The sequence below is a fragment of the Drosophila guanche genome, unplaced genomic scaffold (genome assembly GCF_900245975.1).
Source record: "Drosophila guanche unplaced genomic scaffold, DGUA_6, whole genome shotgun sequence".
Classification (NCBI taxonomy): domain Eukaryota; kingdom Metazoa; phylum Arthropoda; class Insecta; order Diptera; family Drosophilidae; genus Drosophila; species Drosophila guanche.
Genome location: NW_022995763.1, coordinates 688,754 through 707,126, shown reverse-complemented (window position 1 = coordinate 707,126; position 18,373 = coordinate 688,754). Strand labels below are relative to the sequence as shown.

General features: G+C 47.2%; 4 protein-coding genes across 8 annotated transcripts; 1 reads left to right on the top strand and 3 right to left on the bottom strand.

Moving 5' to 3' along the window:
• Nucleotides 1-953: 953 nt before the first annotated feature.
• On the bottom strand, nt 954-8,432 carry LOC117590974 (protein suppressor of sable). Of its 4 annotated transcripts, XM_034284046.1 has the most exons (8): nt 8,376-8,432; nt 6,160-6,472; nt 5,824-6,065; nt 4,479-5,549; nt 4,373-4,379; nt 4,090-4,120; nt 3,895-4,016; nt 954-3,828 (listed from the first exon to the last, which is right to left on the bottom strand). In XM_034284046.1, the coding sequence occupies exons 2-8, from the start codon at nt 6,425-6,427 to the stop codon at nt 1,538-1,540; spliced, it is 4,032 nt and encodes a 1,343-aa protein (XP_034139937.1). In that variant the 5' UTR covers nt 6,428-6,472; nt 8,376-8,432; the 3' UTR covers nt 954-1,537. The 4 variants fall into 4 exon arrangements, with proteins under 4 accessions (XP_034139937.1, XP_034139934.1, XP_034139935.1 ...); XM_034284043.1 differs by having other exon boundaries at nt 4,090-5,549; XM_034284044.1 differs by lacking the exon at nt 8,376-8,432 and adding an exon at nt 7,812-8,076 and having other exon boundaries at nt 4,090-5,549.
• Nucleotides 8,433-9,549: 1,117 nt separating this feature from the next.
• On the top strand, nt 9,550-11,731 carry LOC117590991 (caspase-8). The gene is made up of 5 exons (XM_034284069.1): nt 9,550-9,756; nt 9,827-10,621; nt 10,698-11,054; nt 11,120-11,274; nt 11,357-11,731. The coding sequence occupies exons 1-5, from the start codon at nt 9,667-9,669 to the stop codon at nt 11,517-11,519; spliced, it is 1,560 nt and encodes a 519-aa protein (XP_034139960.1). The 5' UTR covers nt 9,550-9,666; the 3' UTR covers nt 11,520-11,731.
• Nucleotides 11,732-11,793: 62 nt separating this feature from the next.
• LOC117590975 (myb-binding protein 1A) lies at nt 11,794-15,665 on the bottom strand. Its single transcript, XM_034284047.1, has 4 exons — nt 15,529-15,665; nt 15,145-15,453; nt 14,687-15,058; nt 11,794-14,626 (listed from the first exon to the last, which is right to left on the bottom strand). The coding sequence occupies exons 1-4, from the start codon at nt 15,532-15,534 to the stop codon at nt 11,867-11,869; spliced, it is 3,447 nt and encodes a 1,148-aa protein (XP_034139938.1). The 5' UTR covers nt 15,535-15,665; the 3' UTR covers nt 11,794-11,866.
• A 677-nt stretch (nt 15,666-16,342) lies between these two features.
• On the bottom strand, nt 16,343-18,314 carry LOC117591004 (tetraspanin-33). Of its 2 annotated transcripts, none has more exons than XM_034284087.1 (4): nt 18,119-18,314; nt 17,580-18,018; nt 17,343-17,513; nt 16,343-17,260 (listed from the first exon to the last, which is right to left on the bottom strand). In XM_034284087.1, the coding sequence occupies exons 2-4, from the start codon at nt 17,992-17,994 to the stop codon at nt 16,935-16,937; spliced, it is 912 nt and encodes a 303-aa protein (XP_034139978.1). In that variant the 5' UTR covers nt 17,995-18,018; nt 18,119-18,314; the 3' UTR covers nt 16,343-16,934. The 2 variants fall into 2 exon arrangements, with proteins under 2 accessions (XP_034139978.1, XP_034139977.1); XM_034284086.1 differs by having other exon boundaries at nt 16,344-17,260; nt 17,580-18,033.
• Between the last annotated feature and the right edge of the window lie 59 nt (nt 18,315-18,373).

The following is an 18,373-nucleotide window of genomic DNA, read 5'->3' as shown; positions in this document are numbered from 1 at the left end:
TGTGACTGTGACTGAGGAACAGTGTGACGGCGGAATTAAACTGCGATAACATATACCGACAGACCCTCGGAAATAGACCGAAATATACCCTTTCATTTTCAAAATATACTGTAAATATACCGTATACTTTTTATTATTTTCCTCGACTTTGATGTTATATTATTTATTACTAGCTAGTTTGAACTTTCAGCTTTAACAATGTAATTTTACTCGAATCATCATTCAATTCCCCACAAGATTGGCTGATGTTCATGTCTTACCTTTATAGGATTGATTGCAAAATAAGGTTAAAACTAAAAAGGTAAAAAAAAAAAAGCATTACAAGCCTTTTGACTATTTGTTGCCGATAGTGCATCGCATGGTATCTTAACGTGTGTACCCTATTTATAAACTAAATATGAAAATTCCATTTTACCAGCTCCTTTTAAATATTAACAATGACTTTGTCTTAGACTGACATGCTTTAAACCTTTTCATATGTATGCTATGATGCACATACATATTTCATATAAACCGATCTAGATACATTCTCGGTATCTATAGTCAGCAAAATTTCGTGGAGATGGCTCACCAACACAGATGGAATGTTTTTGCATTGATTGGAACCAGAGATTTCCAAAATGTTCGCAATTCGAGGATATCCATCCCTCCAAAAAGACCCTAATATACCAACATATGCAAAAAATATGCTATATTATATTCTTTTCCACATACAAACTATCGCCAAGTATCGACTGCATTGCAGATACTAATTTAAGATATTTTTATCTTTTCCAGTAAGTTTGAATGCAATTTTATTGAAGTTCAAAAGCTGCCCTCAAATGAATTAAATTTGCTAATCTAATAAACATAAGAAAGCTTGAACGATATATTCAACGATCAATGATCGTTTCTGATCACACTTGGCGGTTCGGTTTCAGTTCTTCGTTCGCGATTAATTACACATTACTCCATTTTATAATATTTGTATTTATTTATATAGATACACGTCTAATATACAAAAGCCTTAGTCTAAACGTATGATATTTAAGTTATCTGACTTGGGAAGTCGTAAAAAAAATCATGCTTTCCTGTTGGTTGGCTTTCTTTTTTGTTTTTCCAGCTGGCGGATTGCTTGTAATTACTTATTATCAGTACCTAGGTTTGTAAGCATAACCTAATAGCTACGAAAAAAATAAACAATTGAAATAATGTAAATTATTTACCGATGATTTAAGAATTAGAGAATACATTTACATAGCAGTCAAAGCCCATTAATTGCTGTTCTTCCTTCTGGGATTTAAAATGGTATTTTTTTTAAGTTTGTTTGTAGTGAGGGGGTTGGGGTGGAAGGGGGGCAGGCAAAACCCCATACGTTCTCAGTGTCTTTCTTGTGTTTTTTTTTGGAGGGTTTATGAGTTGTTGGGGGGGCGGGGACTGGGGGAAATCACATGCGAAAAGTGGGGCCGTGGGCCAAGGCAAAAACGCGGGCTGGGTCCATCATTTGGTATTGAAGAAGTCTTTTGTTGTTGTTGAATCCCTTCTTATCGAGTTCGATTTAAATATTGTTGCGATGCCGGTTGTTTCCACCGCGATTGTTTCGATTGTTGTGGCCGCCGCCAGAAAAGCGTCCTCCTCCGCCGCCACCGCCGCCACCACCATTGTTGTGGTTGTTGTTAAAGTTCTTGTTGTTGTTGTTATTATTAAAGGACATACCATTGTTGAAGGGCATACCACCCATAACCATGTTGTTGAGGTTGTTGTTCATTTGATTCATGTTTCCCATGCCACCGCCTCCGCCTCCGTTTCCATTTCCATTACCGATGCCTCCTCCGCCACCACCACCAACGTTGTTGCCAGCGAATGGATTAAACGGATTGTTGTTGTTGTTCATGTTGTTTCCGTTGTTGCCCATGAGGCCGCCAAGTTGCCCGGCAATGCCATTGTTGCCAACATTATTACCCATTACACCGCCACCCATCATGCCCACATTGGGTCGTGGCGGTGGCTGATTGAACTGCTGTGGCATGCCCATCTGTTGCATCATCATGCCATTGGCCATAAGTCCGGCGTGCAGATTTGGCGGCGGTTGTCGCAGCAATTGGGCAAAATTTGGCGGCGGCTGGGATAGATTAGGCAGAACGACACCAACACCAACACCGACGCCAGTTCCAACGCCGACTCCGGCATTGCCCATGGCCATGTTGGCGATCATATTCTGGACTGGCTGATCATCGGACAGCTGTACAACCATTCCATTATCATCGATATATATGCCCATCTTGGCAAAGATCTGCTGCATCGTCTGGTTGTTCACAATGAACGAGACATCGAAGGTTTTGCAGCCAACGTCCGGCTGCTGGTGGTACTTCTTCAGTTCGGTAAAGACCAAAGCCAGCTGCTGGTTGACCATTATCTTGTTGTTGCTCCCCAGATCCTTGTACCAGTTGGAGTTTTGCAATATGCTGTGTATCTCGGAGATTTGTCTCTTCCCACCAGTGGCATTGGTGGTGGCCGTGGAAGTGGCAGTGGCCGTTGCCGTTGGCATGGCTACGGACGTGCCGGAAGATGTGCTCGCTGATTGGGCCTGCAAGTGGGAACGGCGGGGATCGCGACGCGGATCTACGCGTACAGTTGTCGCTGGTGGTGGGTGGCCGCCACTGCCAGCAGGCTTGTTGTTGGCAGCTAACAGCAGATTGGGCGGCGGCAGGCTCATCGATGGCGGTGGCACACTCATCGATGGAAGACCACCACCAACGAAGCTTGGCGGTGGCGGTGATGTGGGTGTGGCATCGCGCCCCATTGGAGATCTCGGTCCAGACTCGGGCGATGAGAGATAGCTGTTGGATCGATTCAGCGACGATTCACCACACTGAGACTCCTCGCTCGCATACAATAGGTCGAGCAGTCCAAGAATGCGACGCATGCGCGGATCGCGCACCTCCTTGTCCTCCTTGTGGGCGGCACTCTGGCGCAGCTGGGTAAACGATGGCTCCTCCACATCTACTTCGTTCACCTCCCAACGCATCGGCTTGTGCGAGTAGATGGCCGCATCTATCTCGGTGGCTGGACGGTAGTGGCGTATCGGCTCGAACGGCAGACGCATATCAATGTCCCGCTGCTGGATCGCACTCGATTTGGCCTTGAGGCGGTTGGCCGCCTCCCGCTTCTCCTCCATAACCTTATCGTAGTCGTACAGGGTACGTCGCTCGTATTGCGAGGGCGTCGGCTCTGGCTCTGGCTCTGGTTCCGACTTGAGCGATGGCAGCTTCATTGTCATTGCCATTGCCATGGGCATGGGCATGGGCATGGGCGTCGTAGCGGGCACATTCAGCGATAGTTTGGGCGACTGTGATCCCGGCTCGGCTGTTGGCGTGGGCGTCAATGATCTGGAATTTGAATTTGAGTTCTCATTGGCCGAATCCACATCACCATCGCCGCTGAGCGCCTTGAACGGATTGCGTATGATGTCGCGATAGAAGGCCGCTCGGGTCACTGGATCGGGTGGCTTGTCCCCAAACAGTAGACGACTAAACAGGCTGTTCGCATCGTTGGCACTCGCTGGCTCTTCCTTTGCCGATGCTGAGGCACCCGCTTCGGTCGACTCGTTTGAGCCTTGCGTGGGAGAGATCGCACTCTGTGCGGTTGCGGACTGCTCTGGTGACTGGCGGACGGCCTTCACACCGAGCATGTTGCTCATAAATGTTGGCAAATCAAAGACGGATGGCATTGGTGGGGCCTCGTCTTCCTTTGGCGAGGATGCCGATGCCGCCGCTTGATCTTCCTCCGCCGCCGAATCGTTTCCATCATCGATCACCAGCTGCTCCTCATCATCCCGATCATCGTCAACTGAAAGCAAATGGAATGGTACAGACTGGATGGGGATTGAGTGGATTTTGAGGGTGGAATTCTTACGAGGATCGTTGCTGGTGAAGCTGACATGGGCATCCTTTAGATACTGAGTGTAATCGACCATAATGAAACCATTATTGCTGTTGGAATTGCTGCTTACCTCCGCAACGGCTGCTGCATTGCTGCTGTCGCGGGGTTTAAAATCAAAATGGAATAATCAGTTGGGCCCAAGGGCTGGCACTTGGCTGTGGGACTCACCTGCTGGATGCTGCTGCTGCTGCCTCGGGCTCTGACTTGAGCTCTGCCTTTTCCTTGGCCTCCAATGCCTTGCGCTGTATATCCCCAATCTCGGGCAGCGTCAGTCCCACCTCCGTTAGCTGGCCAAAGGGCACTTCCAGCATTTGCTCCAGATTGCTGATGCCCAACTTTTTCAGCTTTGCCATGTGGTCGACTGGTAGCAGATCCTTGAGATTCACTAGATCCAAATGTGGTGACAGCTGCTTGGTGCCAGCTGCCTTGCTGCTCTCTGCTTCGGTTGTGCTTTCAGCAGATCCTTCTGATGTTGTTTTTGTGGCTGCTGCTGCTGCTGCTGCTGTATCTGCTGCATCTCCACCAGCTGCTGCAGCTGCTGCTGCCGCTGCTGCTCCCTTGTCAGCCCAGCGGGACTTGCGCTTCTTTTCCGGCTTGGATTCATTAACGGCGGGTGGATTGATAACCATATCTAGGAGAGATGGAATGGGTTCTCCCAGCTTTGGTTCGGTTTGTGTAGCCAAAGCCTTCTGCTGCTGCTGCAAAAGCTGTTGCTGAAGCGCAAGCTGCTGCTGCTGTTGTTGTTGTTGTTGTTGTTGTTGTTGTTGCTGCTGTTGCAGTTGCAGATTCTTTTGCAGTTGATGCGACTGCAGCTGTTGCTCCAAACGACGACACACACCGGCACTGGCCAGCGTTGTCCAATTGACATCACGTCCAAACTGCTCGCAGAGCTCCTCGTGGCGTCGTGTCATTTGCGCCAGTGCCACATCACGGGAGATGCGCTTAAAGTCACCGAGAATCTCCTTGGGCGCCGTCTCCATGTGCTTCAGCAGTATGTTGCGCAGCTGCTCGGACAGCGGCTCGCCGTGATGGAACAAGCACTCATCGCCGGCAAAGCACTCCATGCCCAGGTAGTAGTATTTGCAGGGGAATTCCTTGTGCATGTAGGAGCACTTGTCACGCTTCGCGCAGCAATCCATTAAATAGAATTTGCACAGCTCCAATTTGCGTGGCTCGACGCGGCCAGATTTTTCGGCCGCTGGACTGTCGCCAGACTCGCGGCGGCTGCGTTTGTTGGCAGATCCAACACTACCACCACCACCACCTCCGCCGCCATCGCCCTGACGGCGATCCTGATCACGATCATGATCACGATCACGATCGCGACGCTTGCGTCCCCCACGCTGATCCTTGTCACGCTCCCTGCGCTGGCGACGCCTCTGGCCACCGGCCGGTGGAACATCATCTTCGGAGTAGGAATCGTAGCTGCTGTACATGTCCTGGGCAGAATCATAGCCGACATTGCCACCACCAGCGGCCGCAGCCCCCGCCTGGCCGGCACTCGTGCTTGTGGGTGCTGAGGGCGGCGGACTGCCACCGCGCACATTCATCATCTCGTACTCCATGTCCATGTCATCGCTGGCCCCTCCACCGACAGCCAGCTCGTCATCATCGCGACGGGCGCGTTTCTAAAACAAAGGGGAGAACAAATTGATACTAAATCGGAGACTTGTGGACCGAGGGAGGAGGATTTTTGGAGGATTTCCCAGCTGCTACAGGCCACCCATGGACTGTGATATCTTGCCCGTCTGGGCTCTGGCTAACAACTGCATGGGCTCAAGTGGTCAGCCGTGACGATCGAACGATCGATCGGTTGAGGCTTTTAGCGCAGATCCATGGGTCACGCTTCGGCCAATCAGCTAATAATTTGCTTTGCATATACATAGGGCGACAGCGACTTACCTGTTGCTCTTGATCCTTTTTCTCGCGATCGCGCTTCTTTTTTTGTCGATGGCGGCGTCTGCTGCCGCGACTGGCCGTCCATGGTCCATCTCCACCGGGACCGTCACCGACGCCGGCTGTGCCATCGCCGCCGATGGTCGATATCTCAGTATTCAGGGATCTCATCTTGGGCATGGGCGGTTCAATGCCCTTTTTCTTCAGTGCATTGGCAATGGCATTCTCGATGCTGAAAGCATGATCATCTGGATGGTGTGGGAGCAGAATTGGGTGTGAGAACTTGGACCGTTGAGGGGGTGTGGGTGTGGGTGAGGGTGAGGGTGTGGGGTTGGGGTTTACCTTCGAGTGGGCGTGGCTTTTTTGGCTTGCTGCTGACGTCCATGGTGAGGCCCATAAAGACCACATCCTCGTCGCAATTTTTTTTGTTCTGGCCAGCCATTTCGATGCCCACAAACTGCACCTCATCGTCGATGTTTTGGGACTTCTGCTGTTGGTCTTTGTTTAGTTGTTGCGGTTGCAGCGTCTCCTCCTCCTCATCATCATCATCGATTTCACCATCCTCAAGATCCTCATCCAAATCAATCACGGCCACAGTCGAAGACGACATTTTTGTGTATCAATAAATTGTAACCTAAAAGTTTATCAACGATTTCTGCAGATAGAAAAAGCCAGAAGAGAGAGAGAGAGAGAGAGAGAGAGTTGTGCATAAAGGAAAAGGATCAGATCAGAGATATTTTATAGAAAGTTCCCACATAATTATATAGAACTGAAATTCTATAGTAATACACATTAAAAATATTATCACGTCACAGCGTGAAATAAAAGGCAGAGAAGAGAGGTTTATGGACCAGAGCAGGAGTTAGAAGCCAGCTTTTGTTCACTTTTTTGTACTATATAACAGCAACGCCAGCATGGAAAAAATATATCAAATTGAATAAACAACAATAAACAAGCTTCTGTGTGAGGGGAGGTGGGGAAAAGTACCGTGCTGTCGCCAGTAAATGGATCTTCGATAGACGACACTCCACATTATATTGCATTTATTCCACTGTAACCCACACATGCATATTTCCATCTGGCTTCTGCGTTCGTGTGTGTGCGCTCAGCTTTCAGTCAATAAACATATGTAAATACATAGCTTCTTATTGTATAAACTGCTTGAACATATCTCATGGTGTTTATACATATGTATGCACATATGTTTTAAGAACTTGGCATCTTTAATTACCGTAGTTGGAGCTAACTGAAACTACTATTGCAGTACATACATGCATATGTTTGTACATAAACGCTCGCTTCATGGACGGACGCTGTCGCGTGTGTGTATTTGTTTCATTCTGACTTTTGGGTCTGTTTATCATGTTGTCTCGCTTGCGCAGCTTCGAACTGAGACTCCCGTTTTTAAATGCGTGCGCGTGCTTTTGCAAATACATATGCATTCGTGTGTGTGTGGGTGTGTGTGTTTCGCTGTGTGTAAATGAAGTTAAAAAATGTGTACATACATACATAGTATAATTATGTTTAAACACTTTGCATTGTTTTCCTTAATTATGATTGTTGTCGCTGTTCCACAAAAAGAATAGTGAAAGGGGGGCGGAAGCCGCATCAGGCGAATGTCTAAGGGGTGTGTGTGTTAGTGAGTGTTCTGTTGTGTTGCGCATCTGCGCAGTTTGCATGCACGTATACACACACATGCAGAAAATTACGCAGCGATCGAAAACTGCAAAGGGCGAGTGGGTTTGGAGCATACATACATATGTACGTATCTGCATGATGTATGATGTATGTGTGTACATAAGCCTTGAACGATCGAAAATCTCCCTCTCACTTGATGACGATTATGGGGCGTGGCATTGAGGAATTATTGTGAACAGCTTACACACACATTTCCATATGCATGCATGTACATACATACATACAAATGCATCAACAGCAGCAGCATTGGGCCAAGACCACAAACATTTTGAGCCCTGAAAAACATTTTCTCTTACGTTTTGATGGAACATTTACAACTTTTAGTGATTTATAACATTTCTGTTCGATTGATTTTCGGTTATGTGATGGGTTCTTTGCTTTGTTTTTTTGGGTTTCTTGTAGTTTTTGCTTGTTGTTTCTCTTTTTTGCTTGTCGCTTTTTGGCGTCGTTCCCGCTCTGCTTACATAATGGAAGTGGTACAGTAGGTGAATAAAGATATGTATGTATATATAGGAACTATATGAAGCTTTACATATACATTCGACATACAATCGCATGTATGTACATATATCGTATTAGCGGCGCAGCAGATGTGTGTGCACATACATACATTTGTACATATATGCATGTATAGGTGCGAAAAAATAGCATTTTGCCGTACATCAAATGCATTGTTCAAGTTTTTTCTTTTGCTATATATACATATATGTACATGTACGTGTGGTTAGGTGTATGTGTATGCGTGCGGGTCTGGGGCTCGCTTTCGCTCTGGGGCCCTAGCCTCAGCTTGTTTCTTTCTCTCTCTCTCTCCCTTTCCTTCATTCTGTGACGCTCATAGACAGAATACAATATACAAATACATTAAATTAATAAAACTTCTTCGTCCAACATAGGCGTTGTGAACAGTTCAACAATTTCTACTTAAATCAGTGTGACCGCCGAATTGTCGATCAAATATGCTGTCAGACCCTCAAAAATATACCAAATGTACCATTTCATTTTAAAAATATACCGTAGTCTTAAAACATATTCCTTGATTTTTATGTTCTATTTGATATTACAAGCTTGCAAAGACTTTTAACACTGAAACAAAAATTTAATCCGATTGAAGAACCAATTGGGCTTACTATAAATCCTCCTTTTCATTGGATTGTATTGTAAGACCTTATATTTTACAAATTTGTATTTGCAGTTTTCTACCTAAATATAGTGTTGGGAGAAAACCCGATAGCGCGATCGATTCTATCGATAGATGGAAAATAAGTCGACTATCGATAGATTCGGCTCAAAATTGATAGTTTCGACTGCTCAAGACTGTTATTCAAGCAAAATGACAAAATATATTACATTTTTGGAAATTACTAGATTTGATGCTTTGTTTGCTGTGCCGATATCGGTACACTCATACGCAAACATTGACCCGCACTGACTAACTTTTAAGTATTATCGCTGCCCATGCACAACAATTTAAATACACGTTAAACCCAGATAGCTGCTTTTGCTAATGAATGTAAGCGAATGTCGGTTTTTGTTATACCCTTTGAGGCATCTCTCCTTTAAGCACGATTTTCTTTTTCTGAACTTATTTGAACTTATATTTATTACGAGCTATCGCTTCCGAACTTTTAACTTACCCCGTTTGTTTTGTTATATGTAAACCAAGCCATTGAAAGGGGAATTAATGTTTTACTTACGGAAAGTGCTTGGCATCCTTGCCGGCGCATGGTGAAATTAGTAACAAGGTGACGGATTCACCACAGTGCCTTCTCATTCGAGGCCCACCTGCTCATGGTGAAATCATGGTGAAATTACTAATAAACTTTTGATATCTCTCTCTAGCGCTGGCCTCTCTGAGAGCCGAGCAAGCGTGGTTAATAAGCTGGTGGTCCTCCAGTCAGCTGACGACGTCACCTTGTTACCAATTTCACCATGTGCTTGCTGGCGTGTAGGGATGACTGGTTGATTGATTTTTGTCTGCAATAAGCCGATGCCGATTATTGAGATCGAACAGCTGTTTTCTGCGATGGGATTGTACATCGCTATTGCATGGGTGGATCGGTGCGGTGGATGACGATTGTTTAGCTACGTTCCGTGATACGTTTCGCCATTTCTTGTTTACTCTGGTTTACTGTGCTTCCCTTGATCAACATCATGAGCGGCTACAATCACTTGGAGCAACTGGACAACATCGATATCCTCGATCTGCCCTATGTGGAGCGCGATCTAAACTTTGCTCAAAAGGTAGGTAACTCCCGCATATATTTCACAATCATAATCACAATCACGTTGTAATCCGTGTGTATTCCTTCAGGTGAGCCTGTCCTTCCTGCTGTACGGCGACGAGCATTCCAGTGCTACATATATATTGCAAAAGCTTTTGGTGCTGCACCGCGCCAACGAAACCGACTGGCGGCACAGCGACATCTTGAGCCAGTATGCCAAATCCAAGCCCCAATCGTGGCGCAAGTATCTCGTGGAGGCTCTGTGCATCATCGGTGCGCGCCAGGTGCTGCGAAAACTGGGCCTACGCTGGCAGGAGCTGCGCTTGCACTACCTACCCCACATTGGCGCCATCAGTCTGCACATCCATCCGCTGTTGAAGAGCCTGTACATGATCTGTGAGGAGCTGTCACTGGCCCAGAGCGGACGCATGGTGCAGAGTATCAGGGAGAAGGCGAGCTCCGGGGAACCCCTGCGCTTCTATGAACCGGCCTATCTGGAGATATTTATGCTTGACTGGCTGACGCGGCGTCTAATAAGGCTGGGCGACATCAACGCCAACGGCAGTGATGTTCAGCTGCTGATCGAACACTTGAAGTTCAACGAGCTGCACACCCAGGCCACGCTGCTTGTCGATACGGTCAACAGTAATGCCACCGAGAGTAGCGACCTCGCTCCGACTTCTTTGTGCCCCAATCGTGAGAGTTTCGCCTCGGCAAAACCTAATGTGGGTGACAGTGGCCTGGCCAAAGGCAGCTCCAGCCCAGCGGCATCTGCGCTACCGCAGCGGGCCAAGAATGCGATTCAGCTCAGTCGCGCGAATGCTGGAATTGCGCTGATAATCAACCAGCAAAAGTTTCACCAGAATGTCAGCGATGATCTCAAGGTGTGAAAGGAATCGGCTCGGCCCCCACTTATCGTTGGTCAGCAATTCAAGCATTTCCCTTGTACTCCTCTTTCAGATGTACTTGCCGCCAGTTGAATTACTGCCCCGCCATGGCACTGATGTGGACAAGCAGCGGCTAACTGATGTCTTCTCGGCACTCGGCTACAAGGTGGAGCCCCACGATAATGTCGATCATTTTGCCATGCTGGAGCATATACGACAGGCGTGTGAGCGCTCCCTGCTGCACGATTCGCTGGTGGTGTTTGTCCTCTCGCATGGCTTCGAGGAGGCTGTCTATTGCTCGAATAGCATTGCTCTGCGCATATCGGACATCGAGAATGTGCTCTGTAGCTACGATAATTTGTACAACAAGCCAAAGCTGCTCATCATCCAGGCGTGCCAGCAGAAGGATAAGAAAAACAATGCACTGCCGGTAAAATGACACAATTCCTGATCCTTTCTTTGATTCCTCTTTGATCTTGTTGCTGTGTCTTTTAGTTCAAGATCAATGCGAGCACAAAGTCACCCGGACAGCACTTGAATATGCTGCGTGCCATGTCCACTGTGCCCGGCTTTGCAGCGTTGCGACACACCCACACCGGCAGCTGGTTCATTCAGTGTCTGTGCGATGCCATTGCCGAGCATGCGGATAGGTAAACCCACAATCCACAATCCATAATCCAGAAGCTCCTCCAAGCTTGTTTCCTCAAACGTTTTCTCCTTCTCCTCTTAAAGCCATCATATTTTGGACATTCTGACGATAGTCATCAATAATGTGGCCAACAAGCTGGGCAAGAAAAACGAGACCATGGTGTCCTGCATCTGCGTCACGTTACGACAACACGTTTACTTTCCACACAGCAGTGCCGCGGAGTTGCAGCTTCCCAGAAGTATCTAGAGCAGAGCATGGACATGAGATCTGTAGATCCCTTTTTAATTAATTTAGCTATTATATTTCTAAGAGCCTTAAAGTAAGCATACCACGGGGTAGTGCTTTGCAAAGTTGTTAACTGAATGCATTTAATTTGTTTGTTATATTCATGGTAAATATAATAAGATCCCAAAACCATACAGAAACTATACAGCTGTGGTGGGAACATCTTGATCATTTATTTGTTGTTATTATTTTAATCAATTACAGGTACCATTTCTACTTGTTTATACTAATATAGTACAGTGCATACAGACATTTATTGTATTGTGTATTTATTATTATATTGTACATCAAATTGTGTAACTTATCAATCAGGTGGCGCGCTCCTTCTTGGTTTTCTTCGTTGCGACTGGCGCCGGCTCATCTTGGGTTGTGGTTTTGCGCTTCACTTTGGTCTCAGTTTGATGAAATTGATCCAATGACTTGGAGATGTTCGTGAGGATTTTCTTGGTCTCTTCCAATTTGGGATTCAGATATTGTTTGAGTGTCTTCAGCTCCTGCACTATGCTGGGTGTTAGGGGATCGGTTTCCAATAAATTTGAGGCATACTTCTTCAGCCCCGCAATGACAGACTTTTGGGTATGGACCGTGGGCTTGATGCGATTCTTGTGTGCAGCCAAGAGCTTTACAATTACGAGACGCTTCATTGGATGTGTGGCTGTGGCATGCAAATGCGAAACCAAAAGGGCAACCAACTGATTGACGCCCGGCCAGGTCGGTTCGTACTGAAAGATGGCCTCGAAGCCGAACAGCGGCTGCTTGGATTTGCGGCCCGGCAGCCACTCATCCAGCATGGCCTTCAGCAGCGGCCAGGCGACACTGTTGTCAATGTCCTCCTTGTCGGAGCATTGGGTTATCAGGGCGGCGAAGCATTTATCGCGCCACATGACCAGCCGCTGCTGCAACTCGCGCGAGTTGGGCACACCGCGAATTTGCCGGGACTCCAGGGCCGAACTGGTGGCGGCAAACAGCTCCTCAATGGCAACAGGTATCTGGCCACGATCTTGGGCATCCTCAAATGTGATTTCCTTGGCAATCAGCTTGCCCAGCAGCTTCTGGCTGGCATGATGCAGCGGTCGCTGATCCTTGACACTGATGGTGCGACAGAACACTTGATAAACGCACTGGAACACATCGAGAATGACGTCCAGCGTGGGCTTCTTGCTGGCAAACACTTCCACCAGGTCGAGCACGCGTACACGAAAATGCAGCAGGCTGGTGCTGTGAATGCGATCCGATTTTGTGGGTCGCTTTTTGCGCTGTTGCGTCTGATGGCGCACCTTAAAGATGGCCGCCAGGGACTTGTCCAGACGCTTGCCACTCTCCTCATCCACATCGTTCCAGTCGACGCTGCTTGCCTCGCCATCATCATCGTCGCCATTCTCCAGTGCCTGGCGAACCGAGTCGCGAAGCTTATCCAAAGCATTATCAGCATCTTCCCCAGCACCTTCACCTTCTTCCTCCCCGTCATCAGAGTTGTTATCTTCGTCGGCGCTTGAGTCATCGTCATTGCTATCCTCCTCCTCCTCATTTTCATTCTCATTCTCCTCCTCATCGCTGCTGCTCTCGTCTCCGTCTTCACCCAAAGGATTCGAATCCATATCGAGGCGCTGCAGCATTTGCAACAGATGCGCCTGCCCCAGATGCGGCAGCATCGATTTCAGAATTATATTTGTGAATTCTCGCCAATGCGCAGCCGTCTCCAGCAGCAGCTGCAGCAGGATGTCCGTGACCACCTCCTGCCAGCTGGGCTCCTCCTCGGACTCCACTTTCTGTTCGCTTATTTTCATCTTGCGACAGACCAGCAGATCATTGAGGATTGAGCTCGGCAGCTGGCAGCACGAGGTGTACTGGGCCAGGCCCACAAATAGGATCAGAACTTCAATGATTTGTGCGCTGTCTTCGTTGTCGTCGCTCTTCTCCAGCTCTGTCAGCACATCCCAGGCCAGCTGCTGCTCATCGTTGGAGGCGTGCCGTTGGGCGCTACTGTTCAGCGTTTTCGACATGAATTTCTTCAAAAACTTGACAGTGGTTCGCAGCAACTGGCACAGCTCCTTGATGTCACCGTGGCAGTTGCGCACGAGCGAGCCAAAGAAGATTGTTTTGCAGCGATCGGCTGTGGCTTCGCTGAGGATTGATTCGGCGGGCAGACAGGGCTGCAGGCCAGCTGCCACATGACAGTGGCCGGCGGTCAGTATTGTCTTTAGCATTTTCCAGCGTTTATCAGCGTTCTTGCCCTCAAGCTCCGTATGCTGCAGTATGGCCTGCATTTGGTTGACGCACTCCAGCTGGTTGCGCGATCCAGATCCATTCTCTGGCTGTGCTTCCGCGCCGACAGGCGTTGCCAGCAGCGTTGTGTTGAGGTCAAAAATAGTCTGCAGGCCTTCGTATTTCAGTGTATTCAACAATGTTTCGGTGAAGCGTCGCATGGTGGCAATCTCATTCAAATTTCCCCTCTTGCTGAGCAAATTGCTTAGGATCTTTGCCTTGGTTTCGTCGCCAGTTGCTGGATTTTCAAAGAGCAAAACGACAGCGCACTCAAACTCCTGGCATATCCGGCGTAGCTGCAGTGTCAATGGCTTCTCCTTCTTGGCGCTGACTGCCTTTGCGGCCAAAAGTTCGTCCAATATAAAGTCCATCAAGGGACTGGCGAACAGGTCTATCAATGGCTGCTCGTTGCCGCTTCTGTGGCTGACAAGCTGATGCTCGAGCACCTTAAAGATGCACCCCTTCGATGCCACATTCTGCGCCCTATGCTCATACGCATATTCCAGCCACGATTCGAGCATCTCGGCATTTGTGTCGGCCGTGCCAAGGAACTTGCCGAACCTCGCATAGATTCCGGCATCGTACATCTTCGGAGCGGCTAAATATATCCTAAATAATTCCGAATACCTTGTCTTCGTGGGCCACAGTGTGGCCACCAGCTGGTCGTGTGTGAGCACATTGTTGTAGCTGTCGTGCACAGCCAAAAGAACATCAAAGGTGTGCAGATTCAGCTCAGACACGGGCTTGGCAATCTCCTTCTTCAGCACTGGCCAAACGTCTGTCGCGAAACGTTCCTCGGGTACCTGGCGGGTGGCATTATTAGATATTATGGGAGTGTCTAAGTGTAAGTGCAAGTGGCTCACCGTCTCGAATGATTCCACAATCAGATTGTTGCTCATGCACATGAGATACTCGCGTCCCTTCAAGTAACTCATTAGCTTCGTGTAGATGGGCGCCAGCTCTCGCTTGGTGGACGATTGTTTGGTGGATAATTGTATTATAGTTCCGGCGGTGATCATCTGGCCGACTGCCGCCAGAGCCTCTTCCTTCTTTTTGGGCTGCCCGTTGACGGGCAGTTCGCGCTCCACAATGTCCAGCAGATCGAGCTCGTTCACATAGGGCACGTTCTTGATGATTAGCTTTATGATGCTGCCCACCTTGGCGGCTGTATTTTTGTTGTCCGCACCCGTGGCGCGTATCAGCCGCTTCACAACATATGTGGCTGTGGCGTTGCGCTGTCATTTGAAAGATTCATCAGCGGAAAAAGAAACGGAAATGAACTGGTGTGGAAGCCCATAAATAAATGCAACTGGGAACCCACCTTTTCGGACGACTCCTCTTGCAGCAGAGCAACCAGATCCTGCAGCATCTTTGGCGTTACATTTGTGCCATCTTGAAAGTTCTTCAAAATGCCAAACACGCGCTTGTCGATTTTGTTTCCAGTCCCAGTCTGTCCGCTCTTTTCGCTCGGTGTCTCCTTGCTCTGTTCCTCGCCGTCGTCGGTCTTTTTGGGCTTTTTGGAGAGTTTTTTGAGAAGTTTCACATTCGCTTCCGCATGCTGCTCATTATCATGATCGCTGCCTTCAGATGAGCCGTCACAGTCGGCAGAATCGAGCTTCATAATTTTTCCCTTTACACAATTGAAGTTATTTCCAATTATTATAGCCAAATGTTTGTTTTACGTAGGCAACGATGGTTTACTTACGTTCATTGTTATTGTTTTTAAAAACAGTTAAGCATACCACGTAGAAGTTCAAGTTAGAAGCACGCGCTTGTTCAATTCAACAATTTTGAACAATTTCTTGGAGCACGTTGTGATTTGACAATAGAGATGGAACTTACTAGAACTATAATTATCGATAGGGTTATACTTTTGTACACAAAACAAGTACAAAATATACCATAATATACCAGTATATCATGAAAGTATCACCAGTACTAAAATATGTATATGCCGGTAACTTCGCATGCTCTAAAGTAAAACACACACAGGTATCTGATATGTTGCTAAATATACTATTGCAATGTGAAGATGCATAGTGTAGGAATACCGGTATAATGTTTTAAGCTAGCTATCGATGGCAGAGTGGAAATATCGCTGCGCTGCCGTAGTGAGACCAAATTGTTGAGCCGCTATTCACCTGCTGATAAATAATTGGAGTTTAAAATTCAAGTGCTACTATGCTGGCTCTCATAGCTTCAATTTAAGTAAATTTAAATTATGCATATTTTACTTTAATTATTCAAAAACAAACTCTTTTAACACTGCTTACTTTTCCCCATAAGGTTTTATATCTGCACTCGCTGTTTAAAGTACAGGGAAATAACAGCATTAAGAAGCAGAAAGCTTCATGGAAAGCATGCGGCTGCTATGAAACCTTTAAAACTTTCAGCTATGAAGCGAGCAAACTGGCTGCTGTGAAACTCTGTTTGAATGTAATTCCATAGCAGCTACCTTCACTAGTGGAATCAAGCGGCTGGGAATGTTTTTTGTTTGTTTTGTATTTTATTGTATTAAAACTACTCTTCTATGAATTCTAGATTATGTGTATGTGGTACAGTTGTGTATAAATTGTTATAATAATATTGTATAAACGGATTGTGTGCTTTGTTGTTGGCTGCCTAAAGCATTGGATACGTTTTTCCACTAGAAATGCAATTGGATCGCGGTTAAATAAATGCCTCTCGTCCACAGTCCGCACATCCCCACATGACGTGTGAAGGATGCGTACGATACAGTGGAATGATGTGCAAAATCTTGTGCTTTTGCACTCGAGTAGAGTATGAGTGTAAAGTAGGGGGGCGTGGGGGGTTTGAACACATGACGGATTCTACAATACAATACGTAAATCAGAGATTTCGGATCTGCAAATACACAGACAGACCAGACATAATATGGCGTTGTTTGGTCCGAGCGTAGATGAGTATGGATTTGTGTGTGTTTCATTCGTATACATATATACATGTCCGGGGGCTAAGAATATGCACCAGATTCATAAATGGGAGACTCAAAATTTTGCTAACAAATGATATTGCACGTCCCAACGGCCAGGCAGCGTCGTACACTCAAGTGTTGTCGTAGTACCCGAAAAAATCGGGCTGATACGGATCTCACGCCGCCCAACGCGACTTTTGCAACTCGATTTGACCCTCCAGTGTCTTGGCCAGATAGATGACAAGCAGTTGGATGAGCGCAATGCCCAGGGCAATGCCAGCAATCACATAAAGGTTGCGCTCGGCCCAGACGCGCACGATTTCGATGCATCCGCTGGTCCAAATGCGCTTGCTGGCGGCTACCACAGTGTGCTCCTGCACCCCATAGCCACACATAATGTTGACTAGACCCGAACTGATGTCGGTGGCATTGATGCAACAGCTATAGGGCACACCGCACCTTTCCACGGACGGTGAGGAGCAGTTGAAGTACTCGTTCTTGCCTGAAAGTTGACAGTTTAGTCACGTTTGGTTAAACATTTGGCTACAGTCAGATATTGTTGGAATCAATTGGCAGTCACTTACTCCAATCCTGATAGCCGGCATTGCTGAGTCCGCAGCACTTGAACTCCTGCTGGGCAAAGTCCACAAAATTCTGCAGATCGGGATCATCGCGATACGAGTGTATAATCGTTTCAGTGAACTCCTTCTCCAGGAATGTGTTCATTAGTTGGGGAAAGATGAAGCAAACGATGGCTAAAAATATTAAATTTATAGTTAAGAGCATCGAAATCGGGAGTGGGAGTGGGTGGGCTCTCTCACCAATTGCCATTTCCATGAGAAAGAAGAGGAGCAAGCACATGGAGTAAAACTTCAGCAGGCAGGTGTTTTCGCGGAGCGCACCAAGGCAGCCAGCAAAGCTGACCACAAATATGACAATGCCCGTGATGATCATCACGAGCGAAATGTTGAGCACGACATCGTAGATGGTCTCCAGCCTTACACCGCCATTGGCCTCCTCCCACTTGTCCTTGAAGGCGTAGATACCGATGCCCAGCAGCAGGCCACCGAACAGCCAGAAGATGAAGTTGAGCATGAAAATCATATACTTCACGCAGGTGCTCACAAATGTGAAGTGGTGCGGATGCATCATCCGCGGATGCATGTCGCGCACCTCAATGCCGCTGTAGCCACGCACTCCGCCACCACCTTCATTCTGGTATCTATAATTACTCATTGGATCTGCTTGTGGCTAATAATACTGTTTGGTTGTCTCCTAAACAAGAGCAAAATGTAATTTTTCTTCATTTTCTGCTCTTCTTTGTTTGCTCTCTAGAGTTGAGTGTTGGTGGGAGACTTACCCTCTTGTCTGTTGCTGCGCCGCGCTGTTCAGATCTTTTCAAGATCCACAGTTGGTCAATAACGCTTTGGCTGTACGATGATTATAACTAATGTTTAATGCATGTATGTATGTGATGTGTGCAATTAATTCAAGTGAAATGTATAAAAAAAAACCAGACAATGACAACAATTGCACAGGGTTGTGTCGCGCCTGTTGGTCGTATATCGTGTATCGGATGCAAATATCGATAGCTGTGAACAGACAGCTCAACAAA